The 22700-nt window shown below is 51.0% G+C and overlaps 1 protein-coding gene across 2 annotated transcripts in view; it reads left to right on the plus strand.

Annotated features, from left to right (window-relative positions):
* The window catches only part of WNT7A (Wnt family member 7A), a 65590-nt gene that overhangs the window by 12615 nt on the left and 30275 nt on the right, over window positions 1-22700 (plus strand). For both annotated transcript variants that reach the window (XR_013998886.1, XM_081138462.1), the window contains exon 3: window positions 10274-10545. Coding sequence is in view for 1 of the 2 variants with exons in the window: in XM_081138462.1 (XP_080994588.1) it covers window positions 10274-10545 (272 nt within the window). In the remaining variant the exon portion in view is untranslated. The remainder of the gene's footprint in view (window positions 1-10273; window positions 10546-22700) is intronic.

Genomic DNA, 22700 nt, shown 5'->3' on the forward strand with positions numbered 1-22700 from the left:
TGATCCAAAATATAAGACTGAACATTCATTCCTGCACATTTTCACTTTCATCCAGTTTAGCCCAGCATTCCTTTAGCTCTCCCTTCCACCTCAGCATCAACTTCAGATGGGACAAAAATGCTAAGTCAAGGCCTCAGAAAAGCCCTCCCCCACGGCATGGCTCAGAGGACCTGTTCCCGGGGTCTGTTTAGCAGAATGCTAGTCTCCACTCCCTCCCACCCCCACCAGCTTCTCTGGGGGAAGGGGAGGTTCCTTGGATGATAAATTTGTGAACTGTACTGCCTGCCCAAGAGAGCCAGAGTTTCCACCAGCATATTAAAGGTTCTGAAAAGTCCTGCAGACAAGCCAGCTGCTTGAGCAGGCTTCCTCTGAGGGTCCACTCTTCACCGACCTTGGACTCAGTGACACTGGTGGAGCTGCCCTCCAGAGCCATCCACATCAGGAAACACTGCTCTGGAGACCCTCTCAGGCTGACCATGCTCATGCTAACCAGGAATCCACTGCCATGTGTTCACTTACCCCAAGCCCAGCACCTTTTCCCAAGGGCACAGCGGAGGTGCACCCTAGCTTCTGACATTGATGTGGATGGTGAGATGGAATTCTAGTCAACATTACCCTTGAAGGTCCCTTAAATTAGCCTCCAAACTCAGAATACCTGGTCTTCTATACAGTGCAGTAACACATTCACGTGGATGTATAATGCATAGATAGTGGTACACAATATGGAATGCAGATATATCTGTAGTATTTTTTGAAATATTTTAAGATTCCACATATAAGTGAAATCATATGGTATTTGTCTTTCTCTGTCTGCCTTATGTCACTTTAAATGTCCCCTAGGTCCATCTATGTTATCTCAAATGGCAAGATTTCATTCTTTTTCTTGGCTGAACAATATCCCATTGCACATATTACCCCGTCTGCTTTATCCATTCATTCAGTAGACACCTAGGTTGTTTCCATGTCCTGCTATTAGGAATAGTGCTGCAGTGAGTGTGGGAGTGCAGATCTCTCTTCAAGATAGCGATTTTGTTTTCCTAGCGTACATACCCAGAAGTGGAATTGCTGGACATAGGGTAGGTAGCTCTATTTTTAATTTTTGAGAAACCTACATATCCTTTCCCATAGTGACTGCACCGATTTACATCCCCACACATACAGTATTTTATTTATTTTTCCCTAAGTGCATTTTTCTGAATTCATATAAACTGAATGTTCATGGGATCACACACCGTGTTCCCCAGCCCCATTGTCCACTCTATTTATTTATCTGTCCCACAGATATTAACTAGAATCTCCGAGTGATGAATCAGCCACTGGCTCAGCCCTCAGGCAGCTCCCTGACCAGCGGGGAGTCAGGGCTGAAACATGCTTGGGATCTGGTAGAAGAGGGGAGGAACTGGGGGATGAGCAGGTGGACTGTCCTGCGAAGGCTGCCTGCAGGGTCACTAAAATGGGCTGACCCACAACCCAGGAGAGGAAGGGTGTGGCAGGGGGGAGCAGCCCAGAAAAGCTGTCAGGTGTGAGGCAGTCAGGAGCCAGGGGTCCAGAGATGGGCACCCTGGACTGCGGGAGGGGGTAGGGAAGGCAGAAGAGGCTGGAGGGAGAGGTGGGGACAGTCAGCCCGCAGGGTTCTGTGTTCAAGCCTAGGGTATGCCGGGGGGGGGGGGGGGGGGGGGACACGACACGGTCAGAAGAGTTTCTCTCCCTTCAGGCGAGAGACAGGATGTAGGAAGGTAATCAGATTCTTAGCACATGTAGAAATTTGCTGTGTATCCAGCATTATTGTCAACAAAGGAATGGTGCTCTCCGGATGTGTGCGCCTGGGGCAGCTGCGTTCTTTCCCAAACACTCATGACCTCCAGTTTGGTACTTCCCTGCCAGGATTTTTCCAGGGATGGGCACAGATGACCTAGGATTCAGGCCCTGGGGTCCACCCTCCTCTACAGACCAGTAAGTTTGGTGCATTTCTGGGCTTCTGCTCTGGTCCTGCTTGTCACCACTTCTCTTGCGCAGTCCCTTCAGCGGCTGCGCTCTCTCCCTGGGGTCACAGCTGGGCCTAGGATCCCTCGCCTGGAAATCTGCGTGCCTTGCACAAATCCGTCCTTTTGCCCCTCTGGGGCTGTGAGAGTGGATGGAGGACCTGTCCAGTGAGCTAATAATGCCTGCTCGCAGGGAGGGATTTGAGGACCTTTCCGGGGAGAGAGACAGAAGCCAGGGGCGGGGCCAGCTCCAGTTTCTGCCATTTCTTAACAATACACCATCTTGCAAAGACCTTTTCTTTCCCTATTCTTGTTGAGAACACAGCTAACAAAGACATTTTCTCTCATTTGCATTTCTTTTGCAAGCCTCAGATCATCCTGTTTTAGTTCTCCTGACACTATTTTTGAGATAAGTCTTTTGTTATAATGTTCTCTTTCCAGTTTTCATATGATGGGCAGACAGACAGACACACACACTCTCACACACTTGTACACCCACAGTCATTCATTTATCCACTGTTGAGGCTTTGCAGATAAATAGTCCAGGTTACCACAATCTAGTGGGAAGAGACAGATAATTCAATTCAGTACAAGTGAGGATGGCTCAGGTGCTGGGCCCCAGGCAGAGGGGGCCCCTCATGGGAGGGACCCTGGGGCCCTGGGGCTGCCTTATGCTTCACCAAGGAGGCACCTGTCTAATAAGAGCTACTGCTCCTTAATCCCTTACCAGGTAATGTGCGGGCCTGCCGTGTGCCTTCGTTTACCTACTCCTAACAACCTTAGGATGCAGGTATTTTATTATTGATTTTATAAATCAGGAAACTGAGCCCTTGAGAGGTCAGTTAATTCACTTGAGGCCCTGCCACTGGAAAGTGGAGCCAGCATGTGAGCCCAGGGTTGTCAGTCTCCCAGGCCATGCTCTGAAACCACTGGGCTACACGGCCTGTTACGTTGCAGAGGGAGAGGAAGGGCATTTCTAGGCTGAAGGAATAGGATGTGCCAAGGCACGGAGGCAGGAGGGGCAGGCGTTGACCCTTGATGGGTGGTCAGCAGTGCTCTCCCCGCCTTGTGTGGTGGAGAGACCCTTGGATGGAACCAAGGTAGGAGACAAGGGTGGAGGCTGGGGGCCTGCACCTGCCCACCCCTCCCACCAGTCCCATCTCTGTGGGCCCATTATCTTAATCAGGCTCAGCCCAGACACTGCTCCCCCATTTCTCTGGCTGTTAATGGAGAGTCTCTCTAGTTGTGGAGCCCAGGGGGTGTGAACTGCCATGCCACAGGGCTGGCAAAAGCCACCTTTTTCCATCTGCTATTTTCCACATCATCATGTATTTCAGCTTGTGCCACTGCAGATTGCTCACTCTCTGACCCATTGGCTTTAAATAGAAAAAGAAAAAAATACAATGCACTTTGTGGTTTCCAGTAAGATACCGTAAATACACCCAGATAACATTCCCGCGCGAGCCATTTGCAATGGCTGCTCAGGGCGGTGCAGTGGAACCTTTGGGCAGTTTGGACAGCAGCGTGTTTCCTCTGTGCCCGCTGGGCTGCTGTGGACCTGGGAGGTGTACAGGGCGTCCGCCGGGCTCCCCATGAAAAGCTCAGTGCTAATACCAATCTTTACTGCGCACCTTCTAGAGGCCTGGGCTCTTCACACAGGGGTTTCATTGAACCTTCATAGCAACTTGGCAGTGTCCCCTGGTGGTTCCCATTTCACAGATGGGAAGCTGAGCCTCAGGAGGCAGAGTCCTTGCTCAGGATCACCCAGCTGAATAGGAGAAGAGAGAAGAGACTGACAGGCTCCATTTTTTTCAAGTTCTGAGCTGAAGCCACCTGGGCTTCCAGATTGACATTTTCTTGGCCATGTGGGTGGGTTTGGAGTTAAGGAGGCTGTGATGGAGGTGAGGGTGGGGATTCCATCCTGGGGGCCAGGAAACCCTGGTCTCGCCGAGTCACTGGAGACTTTGGGCAAGTTTCCTGACCCTCTGGAACCTGTCATTCCATCAGCAGCCATGGGCTTCATATCTGGGGCTCTGGGAGTCTATTCTCTGATTCCAGGGACATCAGGGCCTCTGCCCGGGGCAGGATGGCTGGGGCCAGCAGGGCCTGCCACTGCCCTCTTTATAGCTTCAGCTGCCCCCACAGCCCTAGCTCACCTGCTCCCACAGGACTGCACCGTGTCAGGGCCATCGCACAGTCTGTCCCTGGTCCTGGAGTCCTCTCCTCCCTCCCCCAGATAGCCTCCTAGCTGGCTCCTCTGTGCTCAGAAGCTGCCACTCCAGGTGCTCCTGCTCTGACACTGTCCTGCTCTACATTCTTTAGAGTCCTCAGCTGCTACTGAGTGATTTGATCTCCCTATCTGTCTCCCACAAAGTCAAGGCATGTCTAAATCCCTCCTGTCAGTTTCCTAGCCCCCAGCATGGTATCTGGCACAAAGTAGGTGCTTAAGAAATATCTGTTGAGTGAAGGAATAAGGCACATGGCTCAGTCAAGGAGACCAAGGGGATGGCTGGCTCTGATGGAGGCTCTTCCTCTGCTCATGGGCTGGCAGTAGAGGTGGATGGTCAGGGGGCAGGAGGTAGGGGTGGGTGGTCAGGGGGCAGGAGGTAGGGGTGGGTGGTCAGGGGGCAGGAGGTAGGGGTGGGTGGTCAGGGGCAGGAGGTAGGGGTGGGTGGTCAGGGGCAGGAGGTAGAGGTAGGTCTGACCTGGAGGGCGCATGGTCAGCAATGGCCAAGCCCAGTGTCTGCTGCTTACTGGCGCCATGTGGTAGATCCAGGAAAGAGCATGGGCTGCAGTCAGTAGGACTGGAGTGGGTATCATGTCCTTGAGGCAGAGAGTAGCTCCGATGCTGGAGCTGGGCAGACCGTGTTAGAATCCTTGGCAGGTTGAATCACCTCTCTGGGCCTCAGTCTCTGTGTCTGTAAAATGGAAATCAGAACGGCCCACACCTCATAGGACTGTTGCAGGATTAAGTGAGTTGGTTAAGAGTGAGCAACTGGATGGCTTTGCTCTGCTTACTGTGGACTATGTGCCTTTGGGTATATTGTCTCCAATTCTGCATCAATGGAGCAGGCATCTTTGAGCCACCCTTACAAATATCTTGTAAGAGACCAACAAGGGGGCTCTCAGCAAATCTCCCAGTGGGAGGAGTGTTCCCAGGTAAAGGGGGGTCCTCCTGGAAGCACCCCTGGGTCGGGGTCTGGGAGTGCTCTGGATGTTAGAAACAGCATGTGACCTCTAGGTTTGCACCTTGACTCTGCCAGCAGGTCACCTCTCTGAGCCTCAGTTTCCCCACCGATAAAACAGGAACTATTAGTCACCTGGGGTGGGTGAAGAAGGAAGGCCTGGATGGTTGTAGTTCAGTGTGGCCTCTCACCTGAGAGTCTGAGATTTTGAGATTCTGAGATTCTTTTACTGCCATCAAACCCTGTTCTTGGTTTAGCAAATTTAGCTCATCTGAGTTGATGGGGTCTTAGAAATTACCTCTAAGAAAGTGTCAATTAATAACAATGGAGTGGCATCTCTTGACAGAAATAAAGGCATTTTGATGAGTTGATGCCTTAGGCCAAAGGAATGGTTAGCTTTCAGATGCAGCAAGGGGCCGGGAGCGGGGCTGGGACTGAGGAAAGACACTGCCAATCTGGGCCCAGAATCCCTGTCTGGCTGGTTACCAGGTGGGTGGCCTCCGTGGATGACATTACTTCTCAGAGCCTCAGCTTCCTCACCTGTAAAATTATGGAGAAATGATGTCTAGCCAACGGGAAATACCACACAGAGAGCCAAATGTGAGTCTGGTACATAGTAGGTGGTCAACAAATGTTATTTTTTCTCTACCCTTCTTGCCCACCACAAACCAAACCCAAACCTCAAGCCTCTGGCTAGCTCTGTGCTGACAGCCTGGGGGCAGTGGCGCTGGCTGGCCTAGTGGCCCCCTCTGCCCACTCCGCCTTGCAGAGCCCCCTGGACCTCGGCTGGCTTGTTGTCCTTGGCAGCAGATGAGCGTATCTTCCAAAGCACCCGCGTGGAAGCACTAAACACAGGCCACGTGGTTGCTGGCCAGTTTGGAGCTTGCTTTCATTCGTTCACGTATTAATTTGACAAATATTTACTGAGTGACTACTTATTACTTGTCAAGCCCTGAGGTCACAACAGGGAACATGACGAAGTGACACCTTCAAGGAAATTACATTCCAGAGGAAATGCAGGTGGTAGGTTTGGAGGGGGAACAGGCAATAAGCAAATAAATCCAAAACAGAAGGGAGACTGTGAAGAAAACTACAGCAGGGCAAGTTCCTCTCTGTACCTCCAGCAGTGCCTGAAATTTCATCCACTGTGATCATTACAATACCATTGTTTATTTAAGCACAGGGCACGTGATGGGGGACAGATGCTTCTTCCTAAGAGGTCGCTGATATTAACAGAGGTGGAAATAGAGGCTCAGAGAGGTTCAGTGACTTGCTCTGTCTGGCAGGGTTGAAATTGGAATTCGGGTCCGCTCGCTCATTTATCCCTCGCACAGCATGGTGGGGGTTGTAAACTGGGAGCAAGACAGATGGGCCCCTGTCCCCTTGCGAATCCGTGTGGGCGGGCAGACAGGCATTGGGTCAGCCCCATACACTCGCTTCTGCACGAGGCTGACCTGTTCTTCAAAGTATCACGGAGCACGATGTGGCGAAATGGGACATAGTGGTAACAACCACCATGGCTAGTGTTGACTGAACACCTGCTCCACGCCCACTGCTGTGCTCAGCAACTTCCCCTCCTTGTGTGACCCAGCCCACTCAGTACCCCATGATGTTTAGATGCTGCTTTTATCCCCTTTTCACAGAGTAAACAACAGAGGCCTAAAGAGCTGACCGGGCCTGACATTAGATACACAGCCGATATACAGGGCTGTTTCCTCAGTGGTTGGTGTTGGAGGGAAAAGAGAAGTGGGACTGGGCAGTATCAGTTTAATGTTGGTGGGCAAGGCCAATGTCAAGGTCGATGTGAAGGAGTCAACAGTGACCCTTTAGCATCTGGAAGCATTTGACTTCAGCAGCCAGTCCCTGGGTCCCTGGGAGCTCTGAAGCCAAGAATGACGGTACCTCAACATTTCTCAGACTCTAGGCCACCACCTTTACTCCTCAGCAGGTGCTGAGGTGAGGGCCAGCCAGGTGGCCCATCATGAGACTTCACTGGTCTGAAGGTCCAACTTGAACCCAGGGGAGTTGAATGTGTTGTGGTGCAGCTGCCCTTGGCCCACCTCAAGGGATCTGATGAGGATCTTTCATGGGAAGGGAGCCATCATCGTGTTCAGTTAGTGTCTGTCCCTCATCATCTGCATAGTCGCAGGGCCGAGAGAGACCCTAGGGACTGGTCATCACTTGGTGGTAGAGCCCCTGTGCGCAAAATCACCAGGAGGGGTTGGGCTGACAGCCCCACCTACCCCTGGCCCCACCTGCTGGAAGGAGGGAAAGCGAGGCAAGTTGCAGATGATCGGCCAGGCCCCACCCCTTCATTTGCATACTCCATTCTGATTAAGGGCACCCAGCCTCCTTTCTCGGAGTCATTTAATTCCTGGAGACAGTTCTTGGTCTGTACGGAGTGTCTGGAGGAAGAGTCTGCAGCTCAGCCTGCAGCCCACCAGTTGGGTGGCCTGAGCAAGCGAGACCTTTCCCTTGGCCTTAGTTTTCTCCACTGTAAATGGAGATAAAGGAAGACATCTGCCTACCTCACAGCTGTCTTATAAAGAACTGTTACTAGTGTCATCCATAGAAATTGCAGTGAATCCAACAGCTGGGGACACTTTCTCATGCCAGGCTGTGTTCAGTGCTTTACCTTTGTTAATTTTTTTCTAGCCCTAAATGAGTGGGTGGTTAGCATCCCTACTTTATAGTAGAGAAACTGGAACACAGAGAGGCTGGCGATTCAGCTAAGATCACAGCTAGGAAGTGATGGGACAGGACTGCCCAGCACCCATCCTGCTCCCTTTATACTTTCTGACGATTCTTTTTCCTGACATTGCGAGTGTCTAATCTCACTGTTGGTTCTCCCCCCAGCGTATTCTTACCAGTCCGTCTGACAGCTGGAGCAGTTAGACCTGCTGCCCAGGACTTTATCTTTGTTCCCCTTCAGGGAATCACTGACCTGGGACCAGTCTTCCCTCTTGGCTTGGGTGCCCTTGGAACATGCGGGGGAACAAATTTAAATCTTGCGCAGAGGCAGGACTGAAGATGCAGGTCCCAGGAGACTCTGGTTGCTAACCCCTCACTCTCCCACTTCCTGTTCTGGCCAAATCAGTCCCACCTGCTTGTTGCCCAGCTTTGGGTGGGGGTTTTTCCAATCGGCCCTCCCTGTGAGTCTGTCCATTAAGTGCTCTTTTCCAATATCCTGCCTCAGTGGGACTGTTCTCCTGCCTTTGTGACCTTAAATTTCAAAGCTCCATCCTTCCCAGAGCCCAGCAACTGGAAATGGTCACTCCATTCCTACCTGCCCTGCTGGTGATCAGCTGTCTTCAACACATTGCCCCACAGGCTCCCTCGCCTTCCTGTGAGCCCAGCAGATCATTGGAATCCAACCTGCCAAATTGTCAGCCCTGTGTGTGTGTGTCCACCCTGTGGCTACCCTGTCAGTGTGGCTCTGTCCCAGGCCCTCTGTCAGGCATGCGTTACACACGTGGTGTGTAATACCAATGTGAGAATGTGTGCAGAGTCAGGGATCTGGTAGGTGTGGGGTGCAGGTGGAATTTGAGCCCCCGTTTTAACGGGTGCTGTGGATGGGCTGGCATTGAATGTCAGAGCAAAGCGGCCTGGGCACCATAGGTGAACAGCTTATGTGTCTGCAGGGGTGGTTGGGGAATGGTAATTGGGGTGGGGAGAGGGGAGTACAGATTGTCTGTATCTTAGCAGCCCAGGTGAGGGTGGCCATGAGGTAGATGATGGGTGGGTGGGAAAAGGGTGTGTCTGAGTGTGGGTCTGAGTGACCTGGGGCTCAAAGCAACTTGGAGGTTGCCTTACCCACCTCTTCCCCCACCTTAAGCCTTTTCATCCCAACATCCTGAAACACTTCTCCCCACCCTCTCATGCCTGCTCAGTGCTGCTTCATTGGCCTGCTCTGGCCCAGGGGCCTTCCCACCCTGCCCTGGCTCCAAAAGCGAACTTGCTGAACTCTCACTGGGGGTTCACACTGCACACAGGGCTTCCCACAGAGTGCTGTGCTTCATCTCCATCCTGTGCAGTAGACGCTGCTTGCAAACCCATTTTGCAGGTGTAGAGACTGAGGCCCAGAGAGGCTAAGACTGTGGGTGGCAGCACTCCTGCACCCTAGCTACTCAGGACCCTTCCACCCCCACTAAAAGCTCCATCACCACCCGGCAGGGCCATCTTCAAATAGCTGGGAAGACCTGTGGGAAAGAGACTTCTCAGCAGCTCCCCAGACCCCCTACTACCCCTTCCTGTTAATGTGCCTGCTCCTGTCCACCCTATGAGCAGCCTTCTCTCCCCTTCCCCAGCCCCTGCCTTCTATGTTGGACTGAGGCCTGAGGATGCAGATGTGGAGGGGCCAGGCCCCAGCCTTCCTTGGAGATGCTCCCGGGCTGGGGAAGAGGAGCGGGTGAGCCTGCGAGTGGCAGGTGACACGCAGCAGTAATAACAGAGAACAAGGGCTGAGTGTCAGGCACCCAGTGGAGAGTGCTACAATTTTTTAACTTCTAGTTTTTATTTTTTTGAACATTTAACAGGAAAAGCATTCAACCAAATTTTAAGTTAGGATGGGTTGATTTACAATAAAATAATCAACTTAAAATACCAGCCTTTCATTTAGGGCAAGGAGGCCAAGAGTTCCCATTTAAACAGAGATTCACAGAATTCATATTTTAACCTATATTTGATGGCACACAAGTCTAAAAATCATACAACTTCCATGGAGACAGACCTTCCCTTCAGAGTGTAACTCACACAATTGCTCCTTCGTTTAGTTCTCAAAACTTTTAAAAAACCACTAGTTCTGTTTAAATATACGCACAGCTCCTCTGATAACAAGAGCACTCCCACACCAATTCTTACAGAAGCCGGGGCGCGGCCGGGGCGCGGGGACACTGCGCGGGGCGCGGCCGGGGCGCGGGGACACTGCGCGGGGCGCGGCCGGGGCGCGGGGACACTGCGCGGGGCGCGGCCGGGGCCCCCTGCCCGCGGCCCGGCCCCCTCCCCGCCGCCCCGCCGGCGCCCCGGGAGGCGGGAGGGCGAGCGCGGGCTCTCCCGCGTGGGGCGGCCGGGGCCTGGCCGCGGCCTGAGCGCAGCTTCCCGCCGCAGGGAGCCGCGAGGCCGCCTTCGCCTACGCCATCATCGCCGCGGGGGTGGCCCACGCCATCACGGCCGCCTGCGCCCGCGGCAACCTGAGCGACTGCGGCTGCGACAAGGAGAAGCACGGCCAGTTCCACCGCGACGAGGGCTGGAAGTGGGGCGGCTGCTCGGCCGACGTGCGCTACGGCGTGCGCTTCGCCAAGGTCTTCGTGGACGCGCGCGAGGTGAAGCAGAACGCGCGCACGCTCATGAACCTGCACAACAACGAGGCGGGCCGCAAGGTAGGCGCGGGCGGGCCGCGGGGTGGGCGCGGGGGGCGGGCCGCAAGGTAGGCGCGGGCGGGCCGCGGGGCGAGGCGCGCGGGGTAGGCGCGGGGGGCGGGCCGCGGGGTAGGCGCGGGGTAGGCGCGGGGGGCGGGCCGCGGGGTAGGCGCGGGGGGCGGGCCGCGGGGCGAGGCGCGCGGGGTAGGCGCGGGGGGCGGGCCGCGGGGTAGGCGCGGGGTAGGCGCGGGGGGCGGGCCGCGGGGTAGGCGCGGGGCGGGCCGCGGGGCGAGGCGCGGGGTGGGCGCGGGGGGCGGGCCGCGGGGTAGGCGCGGGGTAGGCGCGGGGGGCGGGCCGCGGGGTAGGCGCGGGGTGGGCGCGGGGGGCGGGCCGCGGGGTAGGCGCGGGGCGGGCGCGCGGGGCGGGCCGCGGGGCGAGGCGCGGGGTGGGCGCGGGGGGCGGGCCGCGGGGTTGGCGCGGGGCGGGGCCCTTCGGGCGGCGGGTGCGCGTCGGGCCGGGGAGGGAGCCGGCCCCGTCCCCGAGGGGGGGCTGTGCGGGCGCTGGCGGCGCCCCGGCGGGAGTCCCCCTGCGCGGCCGCGCCCACCCGCAGTGGTGCCCGCGCTCGGCCTGGCGCGCGGAGCAGGGGGCGCGGCCCTTCCGTCGGCGCCGCGGATGCTCCCGGGCCGAGCTCAGCGTGGCAGAGAGCCGGGGCGCCCCGGGATGCTTCCAGCGGAGATGGGAGGCGGAGGGGCGGAGGCCGTCCCCTGGGATGCTGCCGGCCCAGGGCGGGGGCAGGTGGTCTGCAGGCCCAGGTGCAGCGCGAGGGCCCGGGGGTGCGGAGCCCTGCCGCGTGGGGACACGCCACAGTCGCGAGGTGCCGAGTGAGTGCCCGGAGAGGCGGGAGCTCGTTATCCCGGGAAGCAGGGCACAGAGGCGGCCTGGCCAGGCCTCCCGGGGCACCCTCAGCGCTGCCTGGCTCGGCTGGGCCTGGGCTGCAGCCCGAGGTCCGGAGGGGCCCCGAAGTGCCCTTGAAGGCTGAGGTGCTCAGAACCCCTCCTGGAACCCCCAGGCCCAGGAGGTGCTGGGAGGGGGCAAACCCAGACGTTGGGAGGAGTTCTGTGGAGCCAGGACAGACGGAGAGGGAGGGCTCGGGCTGCCGGGGTGGGGACAGACCACCGCAGTGACAGGACTTGTGCTGACACCACCGAGGCCACAAGTGCGGGTGCCCAGGGCAGCTGGAGAGGAGCAAGAGTGACAAGGACCTAGGACACCATGCACAAGGCTGTGTTAAACCGAGGAATGCAGACCCCATCCACGGGGCCACCAGCTGGGCTCCGGCCCTGTGGCTAGGCAGGAAGGCCAGCCCCCCGTGGCCAGACCCTGATTTTAGACTCAGATTTTTATGTACAATCGCTTCATTTTTAACTGTTGGCATTTCAAACCGATAGTCACCAGTAGAAAAGGTAAAAAAAGAAGGCGGGTCACCAGAGGCTTCAGCATGTGGATCTCCTGGCCAGGTGTGGGCTGTCGGAGCCCAGTGTGGGGGGCAGGTGTGTAAAGTGGTACATACCTTGTTCTGCTAGAGCACGTCTGTGGGCCAGGCAGTCTTCTAGCTCTGGATATATCAGCTCACCTAATTCCCAAGGCACCTCTAAGAACAGTAGCATCATTACCCTTATTTTACAGGTGAAGAAGTTGAGGCACAGGGTGATTAAGTAAAGGGCTGAGTGTCCCACAGTTAATGAGCAGTGTCAGAATTTGAACCCAGGACGCCTGTCTCTCAAGCTGGCATTCTTTGCACACCACACACTGCTGTGGCATGGTGATCAGAGGGCTGCCTGGTTTAGATGCCAGCTTTTCACCTGCTCCTTCCCAGGAAGGATATCGCTGTTGGCAGGAGCGCCCTCAGGGCTGGGGTGAGGAGGGAAGGGGTCAAGGCAGGAGAGCACTTACCCCAGCACAGGGTAGCTGTGAATGCAAGCTGTGCAAGTGTAACGCAGGAGGGAGTCTGTCTGGTAAGTGGTGTTGAGGGGTAGCCTGCACACCTGGGAGGGGAGCAAGGTCCCCCACCTGCAGATGGGTGGGAGGGGAAAAGTTGGCCCTTCCTCCAGCTCTCAGGTACCCCTCCCTCCCTCCTCTTCTCCAGCCCCTGGCCACATCCGGTGTGGAAGAGCCTCCCAGGAGTCCAGGGTGAGTCACACCAGCAGAGCCACTCACCTGGCTTGCCCCAGGATGATGTCTTGGGGCAAACGGCAAGGTCTGGTCTGGCACTACCTGTCCAGTCCTGTGGCTGGGAGCTCCCCAGGCCAGTACACCCCTCCAGGCTTCTCAGCTATCATTTCTCCTTGTTTTTGTGCTCAAACCACTTCTTAGGGCACAGGTCACAGGCTTCCTCCGGCTCTTGTGGCTCTCCCTCCCTGGGGGCAGAGAAAGGAAGACAAGAGGCTTCCCTCTTCTAGCTTCAGTTTCCCTATCTGTGGCTACCTAGTTGGGCCACTGTGAGAATTAAAGAAGAGAATTCTCAGCTTGGGGTGAGAAAGGTTCAGTGTATCAAGTGGGAGAGGGTTTCATGAGCCACACAGCTCCAGGAGTGTGAGGGCTGTGGTTGCTATTCAAGGCAGCTCTTGGTGGTGCAGATACTGGAAGCTGCCAGATGTTATAAGACCAACCTCAGGAGCTTCCTGGAGGAGGTGGACCCCCAAAGATGAGTGAGGTTTGACTAGGCAGGGAAGAGAGGTGAAGGCAGGTGTGGTGTGGGGAGGCAGTGGCCAAAGGCCCAGAGGTGGGGGCTTGGGGCAAGTTCAGGGGCCCAGACTGGCAGATCTGTGGGTCACAGCAGCAGAGAGCCTGCAAGGTCACCTGCCAGGCCAGGGAGTGAGAGCCTTGACTTGTCCCCCCAGATCTTTCTGTGGCTGCTGTTCAGGTTTCAGCTCAGATGTCCCCACTCAGGCAAGCTTCCTTTTCAATTCCTTCCTAACCTTTTCTCAGATATCATCTTGCTCCTGGGCTTTCTTCCCCCAGCCCCCTCCACACCAGATCATGAGCCTGAAGTGCCTCACTCACAGCACCCCAAGGCTGGCATACACAACCACTCTGTGGACAGTGAATGGCTGAGTGCCTTACGGCCACTGGGGAACCACTGATGCTCTGGACTGGGAAGGGGCAGAAGTCGTAGACACTGACTCCAGGAAGGCAGAATGAGGCCTGGGCAGAATCAAAAAGGGGTGGGGACTGAGTGCAGGCTGGGCACTCTCAGCTCAGAAAAATCAGTAGAAGGGCCCTGCTGCGTGGCCCAGCTCCACTCTGGTTTGTGAGGACCCCTGTGGATGGCTCCTGGGAACAGCAGTTCAACCTGGCGCTATGTATTTTCCATAGCTAAGAGGTGGGATCTGGGACTCCCCAACATACACAAGGAAAGGCCTGACCACCCACAGGTCTGGCCCTTTTGTGGTGTGGGTGTGCAAACGGAGGCCCGGCGATGGTCCCCACTGGCCCTTCATTACCTAGCACAGCAGGAAGGTGGTCTCCCAGCCTCGCCTCCTCTGCTACAGAGCACCTGAGGGCCCAGACGTAGCCAAGTGGACAGCTGCCTAGGCTGGGGTATAGAAGGTTTAGTATACATTAGTCCTGAGCCCCATCCCTACTTTAGGACTCAGTTTCCCCATCTGTCAAATGGGCCCATGACACTCTATTTGTTCTGTATCCCAGGTGATGTTCAGGGCCAGGTGAAGGGCACACCCGGGTGGTGCCCCAGGATCCTGCTGTGTGCCATTTATTAGAAGGCATGAGGCCCCACCCCAGAACTTTGCCCACAGTAGGCATCCGTGGGTCCCACACACACGCACAGCAGAGGTGGGGAACCGGCAGGAGAAAGGAGGCCAGCCCACAGCTACTCCTGGCTGAGAGTCTTGGAAAGGATCACAGATGTGTTTATCACTGGCTCCCTCACTCCTGCTGTGAGGAGACAAGACTCAACCTGACCACAGGCTCTGGGGCTTGTTGGCAGCTGGTGGAAGAAAAGGAGGAGGTGGGGGAAGTCAGGGAGGGGTTTGCGTATGAGGGGCAGAGGTGGTGGCGGGCCCAGTGAGGGGAAACTGGGGCAGCCCACCGCCTCACCTGGCAGATGGGGAGCCTAAACGTGGGAGCATCCTGGCCCACAGGTCTCCAGGTTCCCCAGGGAGAACCAAGTGCTGGCCTCTGGATGTGGGCCACCAGGCTGGGAGGGGGATGCCCCTGCCACCGGCCAGCCTTGCCGGCCCCTCATTATCTCATGCAATTGTGCAGTCTGCAGGGTCGAATCAGAATGACTAGGTGAGAAGATAGAAATTATAGTCTTCCCTGATGGAATTTTAGGGCCATCATATTTTTGGATTGAAATCACAGACTGTTCAGGTTGCAAATGTAGAATATTAGATTCACATTCTCACAGGTGGGGTTTGGAATCATAGGATCTTTGGTTGGGAGGGAGAGAGACATCAGGAGCCTTGGGGTGAAATATTTGGATGGTAGATCTTTGAGGCTTTGAATGATTTCTTTCCAGTCTTTTGGGCAGTGGAGAGAGAAGCAAACCATGATTCTTGCCCTCAAGGTACTGAGTCTAGTGAAAGAGTCAGATAAGAGGAGCCAACATTATGGTTTAGGGCTCACACCACAGGGGAAATGCACACAGAAGGCTTAGAAGGGAGTCCAGAGGAGGGAGTGCTTTCCTTGGGGACAAGTCTGAAGACCTTGAGGGGAAGAAGAAGGGACCATTAGAAGGGCTTTGAAGGACAAGTAGGAGTCCTCCAGGTGGACAAGATGGGTGGGAAAGAGGAGAGCAGTTCAGAAAGAAGTAACTGTACAAAAGCATAAAGTCCTAAAAAAGTATAGTTGGGCAGGGCTCCATGTGTCATAGTCCCATTTGACAGGTGGGGACACTGAGTCCCCAAGTAGGGATAGGACTCAGAACTGATATACACAAAGCCTTAGTTATCCCAGGTTAGGCGACTGTCCTTGCTCTTTATCACTTGGACATGTGTCTGGGCCCTTCGGGTGCCCCGCAGCAGAAAGTGAGGGTCTGACCACCTCAGGGCTAGTCTGGGAGACCACCTTCCTGTGACCTGGCTGAGCAGCACAGCCACTGTCCTGGGTGCCTGAGGGCCAGGGGACCAGCATGCTTGGAGGCCTTGCTGTACACTGAGAGTAAAGTGTGCAGGGAGCTCTGGAGGCCTCAGGGGAGGGAAGGGCCCTCGGCAATCCCTTCCTGGGGGTGTGGTGACTGTGCTCAAGAGAGGCAGCCCTGGGGATGGGGGCCCAGCTGGGACAGGGCTGGCCCCTGCTGGAATGCACTGCTTGCTCCCAGGGAGGTGAGCTCAGGGGGATGGAATTCCACCTGAGTGAGAAGTCACCTCCCAGTCCCTGCCCAGCCTCTTGCTCACAGAGGGTGCCGGTCTTGTCCCTTCCTGCCCTGCCCCGTCTGGTCTGGGTGCTCCTGGGAGCTAGATTCCTACCCTGCCCTGGCTGCAGGCAGGCCTGTGAGTCAGGGGACACCAGGGACCCAGCTAGGCTGCTGGGGTGGGGCCCAGATAAGGCTTGTTCAGCTATGCTTCTCTCCACTGTCCTGAGGGCCACTTGCATATTTGACCAAATAGAGTGGTCAGTGGTGATACGTCAAGGGGCCAGGGAGCCAGACCCTGCCTGGCCTGAAGCTGGCTGGTCAGGTTGGGCTGTGAGGAGGCCTTCTCAGGCCACCATGCCGTCCATTCCTGCCCCAGATCCAGGAATAGATGTGTGCTCTCACCTTCCCAGGAGGCAAGGCCTCTAGCCAGAACATAAGGGACTTGGACCAGGGGCAGCCTTGAGCAAACCGCATCCCTCCTTGGCCTTTATTTCTTCTATGGCCTCAGAGGGTCTTTTAGGTCTGACATGCGTGTTGGGGGTTGGCACAGGGTACTTAGGACCAATGGATGCCAACCCTGTCTGCAGCCTTGTGGACTACACCAAACTTGTTCCTGCCTCAGGGCCTTTGCATATGCTATTTCCTAGGTCAGGAATGCTCTTCCCACAAATCTTTACATAACAAAGGCCCTCCCTGACTCTCCTCCCCTATGTCTAGTCATCTCTCTGTCTATTACCCTGTTTTATTTTCTATGTGATGCTTATCACCATATGAAATTATCTTATTTACACAGCTCTCTATGTGTTATTGCCTGTGTTTTCTCACTACAATGTCAGCACCATGAGGGATGGCATGAGTTCACAGTGCATCTTCCTGTACCTAGAACTGTGCCTGGCACATAGTAAGTGCTCAAGAAATATTTGTTGAGTACATGAAGTGACAAATGTCTGCTCTTACCTTGGGGAATTTCCCAGGAATACAGTTGCCAGGTTAAAAACAAACACACACACACACACAAATACAGTAGTCCCAGTTAAATTTGTATTTGATATAAAGAGCTAAACTGTTTTCCAGAATGGCTGTGCCATTTTACATTACCACCAACAAAGTCTAAATGATTCAGTTTCTCCACACCCTCATCAGCGTTTGGTGTCACTGTTTTCTTTTTGCCATTTGATAGGTGTGTGTGATGTCTCGCTGTGGTTAGGTGGCATTTCCCTACGGGCTAATGAGGTTGCGCATCTTTCCAGGTGCTTCTTTGCCATCCGTGCATCCTCTTAAAGCCCAATTGATCAACTTCTCCTTTTATGCCTAGTGCTTTGGGTGTTGTCTAAGAGCTCTTTGCTCAGCCCCAGCTGCAAAGATTTTCTCCTATGCTTTTTTCTAAAAGTTCTGTAGCTTTACATTTTATATTTAAGTTTGTTATGTTTTTACATAAATTAATCAATAAACTATAAATCAGCAAAGGTTTATATCTTTTAAATTTTTATTTGTTAAAATATACACGACATAAAACTTAGCATTCTAACATTTCAGTGGCATTAAGTGCACTCACACTGTGTGCAACCATCACCACCATACATCTCCGGGACTTTTTCACCTTCCCCAACCCAAACTGTTCCCATCAAACACTAAGTCCCACCCCCACCCCCACCCCGACCCTGGCAGCCACCACTCTACTTTCTGTCTCTATGAATTAAACTGCTGTAGGGACCTCATATGACTGGAATTCTACAATATTTGTCCCTTTGTGACTTATTTCACTCAGCATGATGTCCTCTAGGTTCCATTATCCATCTTGAGTTGACTTTTGTAAAAGGTGTGCATTTGAAGTCAACGTTCATTTTTTGGGTCTTTTTATGTACTCAGTCTGGCCACGGTCCTCAGCCCCTACAGCCCTGTCTGTGGAGGAGAGCAGCTTCTGGACAGTTCCAGAAGAATTGTACAATCTTCTATTTATTTATTTATTTATTTATTTATTTTTAAAAAATTTATCTTTATTGCTGAAATTATTATAGATGTCCCCCTTTTACCCACCATTGACCACCCTCCACCCCCCACACACACCCCAGGCCTTCACTGCACTATTATCTGCGTCCATGGGTTATGCTATATGCATATAAGTTCTTTGGTTAATCTCATCCCACCCCTCAGCCTCCCTCTGGACTCCCTTTGAGAATTGTCAGTCTGTTCCATGCTTCTATGTCTCTGGATCTGTCTTTTTCATTGGTTTATTTTGTTCATTAGATTCCACATATAAGTGAGATGATGTGATGTTTGTCTTTCTCTGACTGGCTTATTTCACTTAGCATAATATTCTCCAGGCCCATCCATGCTGTCCCAAAAGGTACCAGATCCTTCTTTTTCACAGCTGCATAGTATTCCATGGTGTAAATGTCCCACAGCTTTTTTATCTACTAATCTACTGATGGGCACTGGGGCTGTTTCCAGATCTTAGCTATTGTAAATTGTACTCCTATGAACATAGGGGTGCATAAGTTATTTCTGATTGGTGTTTCGGGTTTCTTAGAATATACCCCTAGAAGTGGGATCAGTGGGTCAAATAGCGGTTCCATTTTTAATTTTTTGAGGAACCTTCACACTCCGTATTGGCTGCACCAGTCTGCACTCCCACCAGCAGTGCACTAGGGTGCCCCTTTCTCCACACCCTCGCCAGCACGTGTCATTTATTGATTTGTTGATGGAGCCATTCTGACAGGTGTGAAGTGATACCTCACTGTAGTTTCAATTTGCATCTCTCTGATGATTAGCGACATTGAGCATTTTTCCCTATGTCTCTTGGCCATCTGTATGTCCTCTTTGGAGAAGTGTCTATTTAGGTCCTTTGCCCTTTTTTAATTGGATTGTTTGTCTTCCTTTTGTTAAGTTGTAAGAGTTCTTTCTATATTTTGGATATTAACCCCTTATCAGATGTGTCATTGGCAAATATGTTTTCCCATACAGTGAACTCCCTTGTTATTTTGTTGATGGTTTCTTTGGCTGTGCAGAAGCTTTTTATTTTGATGCAGTCCCATTTGTTTGTTTTCTCCTTTGTTTCTCTTGCCCTGGGAGATGTATCGACAAATATATTGCTGTGAGAAATGTCTGAGATTTTGCTGCCTATGTTTTCTTCTAGGATTTTTATGGTTTCACATCTTACATTTAAGTCTTTTATCCATTTTGAGTTTATTCTTATGTATGGTGTAAGTTGGGGGTCTAGTTTCATTTTTTTGCATGTACCTGTCCAATTTTCCCAAGACCATTTATTGAAGAGACTGTCTTTATTGTATGTTCTTGCCTCCTTTGTCAAATATTAATTGCATATAATGGCTTGGGTCGATTTTTGGTTTGTGTGTTCTGTTCCATTGATCTATGTGCCTGTTCTTGTGCCAGTACCAGGCTGTTTTGATTCCAGTGGCTTTGTAGTATAACTTAGTATCTGGTACTGTGATCCCTCCAACTTTGTTCTTTCTCAAGATTCCTGGAACTTTTTGGAGTCTTTTGTGGTTCCATGTAAATTTTTGGAGTATATGCCTTTGCTGTTATTGCCTATTATTAAAATAATAGGGATTGCGTTGAATCTATAGATTGCTTTAGGTAGTATAAACATTTTAATGATGTTAGCTTTTCTAATCCATAAACAAGGCATATTTTTCTATATGTTTGTCTCTTTCTCTGTTTCTTTCTTTAGTGTCCTGTAGTTTTCCGAGTACAGGTCTTTTACATCTTTGGTTAAGTTTATTCCTAAGTATCTTATTTTTTTAGTTGCAGTGGTAAATGGGATTCTATTTTTAGTTTCTCTTTCTGAGAGTTCATTATTGGTGTATAAAAATGCCATTGATTTCTGGGTGTTAATTTTATAACCTGCTACTGTGCCAAATTCATTTATTAAATCTAGTAGTTTTTTGGTGGAATCTTTAGGGTTTTCTATGTACAATATCATGTCATGTGCAGATATGATCATGTGATTTTTGTCCTTCGTTTTGTTTATGTGAGGTATCACGTTTATTGATTTGTGAATATTGTACCAGCCTTGCATCCCCAGAATAAATATCACTTGGTCATGGTGTATGATCTTTTTAATATATTGCTGGATCTGATTTGCTAATATTTTGTTGAGGATTTTGGCATCTATGTTCATCAGGGATATTGGCCTATAATTCTCCTTCTTTGCAGTGTCTTTAACTGGGTTTGGAATTAGGATAATGCTGGCCTCGTAAGAAGAGCTTGGAAGTGTTCCTTCCTTTTGGATATTTTGGAATAGTTTGAGGAGAATAGGTGTTAGTTCTTCTTTGAATGTTTGGTAAAATTCCCATGGGAAGCCATGCAGCCCAGGACTTTTGTTTGCTGGGAGTTTTCTGATTAGTGCTTCAATTTTGTAAGTAGTTATCGGTCTATTCAGATTTTCTGATTTTTCCTTATTCAGTTTTGGAAGATTGTATGTTTCCAGGAATTTGTCCATTTTGCCCAGGTTGTCCAATTATTTGGCATATGGTTGTCTGTAGTATTTTCTACAATTCTTTGTATTTCTGTGGTGTCAGTTGTTCACCTCTTTCATTTCTGATTTTATTTATTTGGGTCCTCTCTCTTTGTTTCTTGATGAATCTTGCTAACAGTTCATCAATCTTATTTATCTTTTCAAAGAAGCAGCTCTTGGTTTCATTGATTTTGTGTTTTGTTTTGTTTTGTTTTGTTTTTTATTCTCTATGTTGTTTATTTCTGCTCGGATCTTTATTATTTCCTTCCTTCTACTTACTCTGGACTTTTCTTGTTCTCTTTCTAAGTCTTTAAGTTGTAGGTTTAGAGAGTTTATTAGAAGTTCTTCTTGCTTTTTATTTCTTTATTTTTTTAATATATCTTTATTGATTTCAGAGAGAGGAAAGGAGAGGGAGAGAGAGAGAGAGAAACATCAATGACGAGAGAGTCACTGATCGGCTGCAGCCCGCAACCCGGGCATGTGCCCTGACTGGGAATCAAACCCTGATCACCTGGATCCTAGGTCGACGCTTAACCACTGAACCACACCTGGCAGGGCTCTTCTTGCTTTTTGAGGTAGGCCTGCAGTGCTATGAACTTCCCTTTCAGGATTGCTTTCATTGTGTCCCATAGATTTGGGGTTGTTCTGTGTTCATTTTCATTTGTTTCCAGGAAGCTTTAAATTTCTTCCTTGATCTCATTGGTAACCCATTCATTGTTTAATAAAATGCTATTTAGCCTCCATGTGTTCGAATGTTTTTGAGTGTTTTTATTGTAGTTGATTTCTAGTTTCATGCCATTGGGATCTGAGAAGATGGTTGATATGATTTCAATCTTCTTGAACTTGTAGAGATTTGTTTTGTGCCCTAACATGTGGTCTATCTTTGAGAATGTCCCCTGTGAATTTGAGAAGAATGTATATCCTGCAGCTTTGGGGTGAAATGTTCTGTAAATATCAATTAAATCCACCTGATCTAGTATGTCATTTAGGGTCACTGTTTCCTTGTCAGTTTTTTGTCTGGGAGAACTATCCAGTGAAGTCAGTGGGATGTGAAGTCACCTACTACGACTGTGTTGCTATCGACCTTATCCTTAAAGTCCTCCAAGATCTTTTTAAAAAATATATATTTAGATCTCCTATATTGGGTGCATATATGTTTACCAGGGTTATATCCTCTTGTTGGATTGATCCCTTTAGTATTATATAGTGACCTTCTTTGTCTCTTGTTATGGCCTTTGCTTTGAACCCTATTTTGTCAGATATGAGTATTGCTACCCCAGCTTTTATGTCATGGAAATAATTTTTCCATCCCTTCATTCTCATCCTGTGTGAGTCTTCTGTTCTGATGTGGGTCTCTTGTAGACAGTATATATATGGATCATGTTTTCTTATCCATTCAGCTATACTATGTCTTGTGATTAGAGCATTTAATCCATTTACAGTTAAGGTTATTATCGATAGGTACTTATCTATTGACATTTTAATTCTTTTCACCTATGTTTCTCTCTCTATATATTTCTACTTCTAATTACAGCAGTCCCTTTAACATTTATTGCAATGCTAGTTTGGTGGTAATAAACTCCTTTAGCCTTTTTTTGTCTGGGAAGCTCTTTATTTCACCATCTATTTTGAATGATAGCCTTGCTGGATAGAGTAGTCTTAATTTCAGATCCTTGAATACTTCATGCCATTCCCTTCTGGTCTGTAGAGTTTCTGTTGAGAAATTAGCCTTATGGGAGCTCCTTTGTAGGTAACAGATTGCTTTTCTCTTGCTGCCTTTAAGATTCTCTCTTTGTCTTTAATTTTTAGCATTTTTATTATGATGTGTCTGGGCATGGGTCTTTTTGGATTCTTCTTGCTTGGGACTCTCTGTGCCTCCTGAACTTGTGTGACTTTTTCCTTCACCAAGTTAGGGAAGTTTTCTGCCATTATTTCAAACAGGTTCTCTATCCTTTGCTCACTTTCTTCATCTCCTGGTACTTCTGTCATGTAGATATTATTACGTTTCATGTTGTCCCACAGCTCCCTTAAACTGTCCTCCTGTTTTTAATTGTTTTTTCTTTTTGGTTCTGTGATTGAGTGAGTTTTTCTAATTTGCTGATTCGATCATCAACTTCTTTTAATCTGCTGTTTAATCCATCCAGTGTATTCTTTATTTTTGCGATGTCAGTCTTTATTTCTGACTGGTCATTTTTCATAGTCTATATCTTTTCTCATGCTGTTGATAATCCTTATAATCATTACTGTGAACTCTGTATTTGAGAGATTGCTTATCTCCATTTCATTTAGCTTTTCTTCTGGAGACTTCTCTTGTTCTTTCAT

The sequence above is a fragment of the Miniopterus schreibersii genome (genome assembly GCF_964146895.1).
Source record: "Miniopterus schreibersii genome assembly, chromosome: 5".
NCBI lineage: Eukaryota > Metazoa > Chordata > Mammalia > Chiroptera > Miniopteridae > Miniopterus > Miniopterus schreibersii.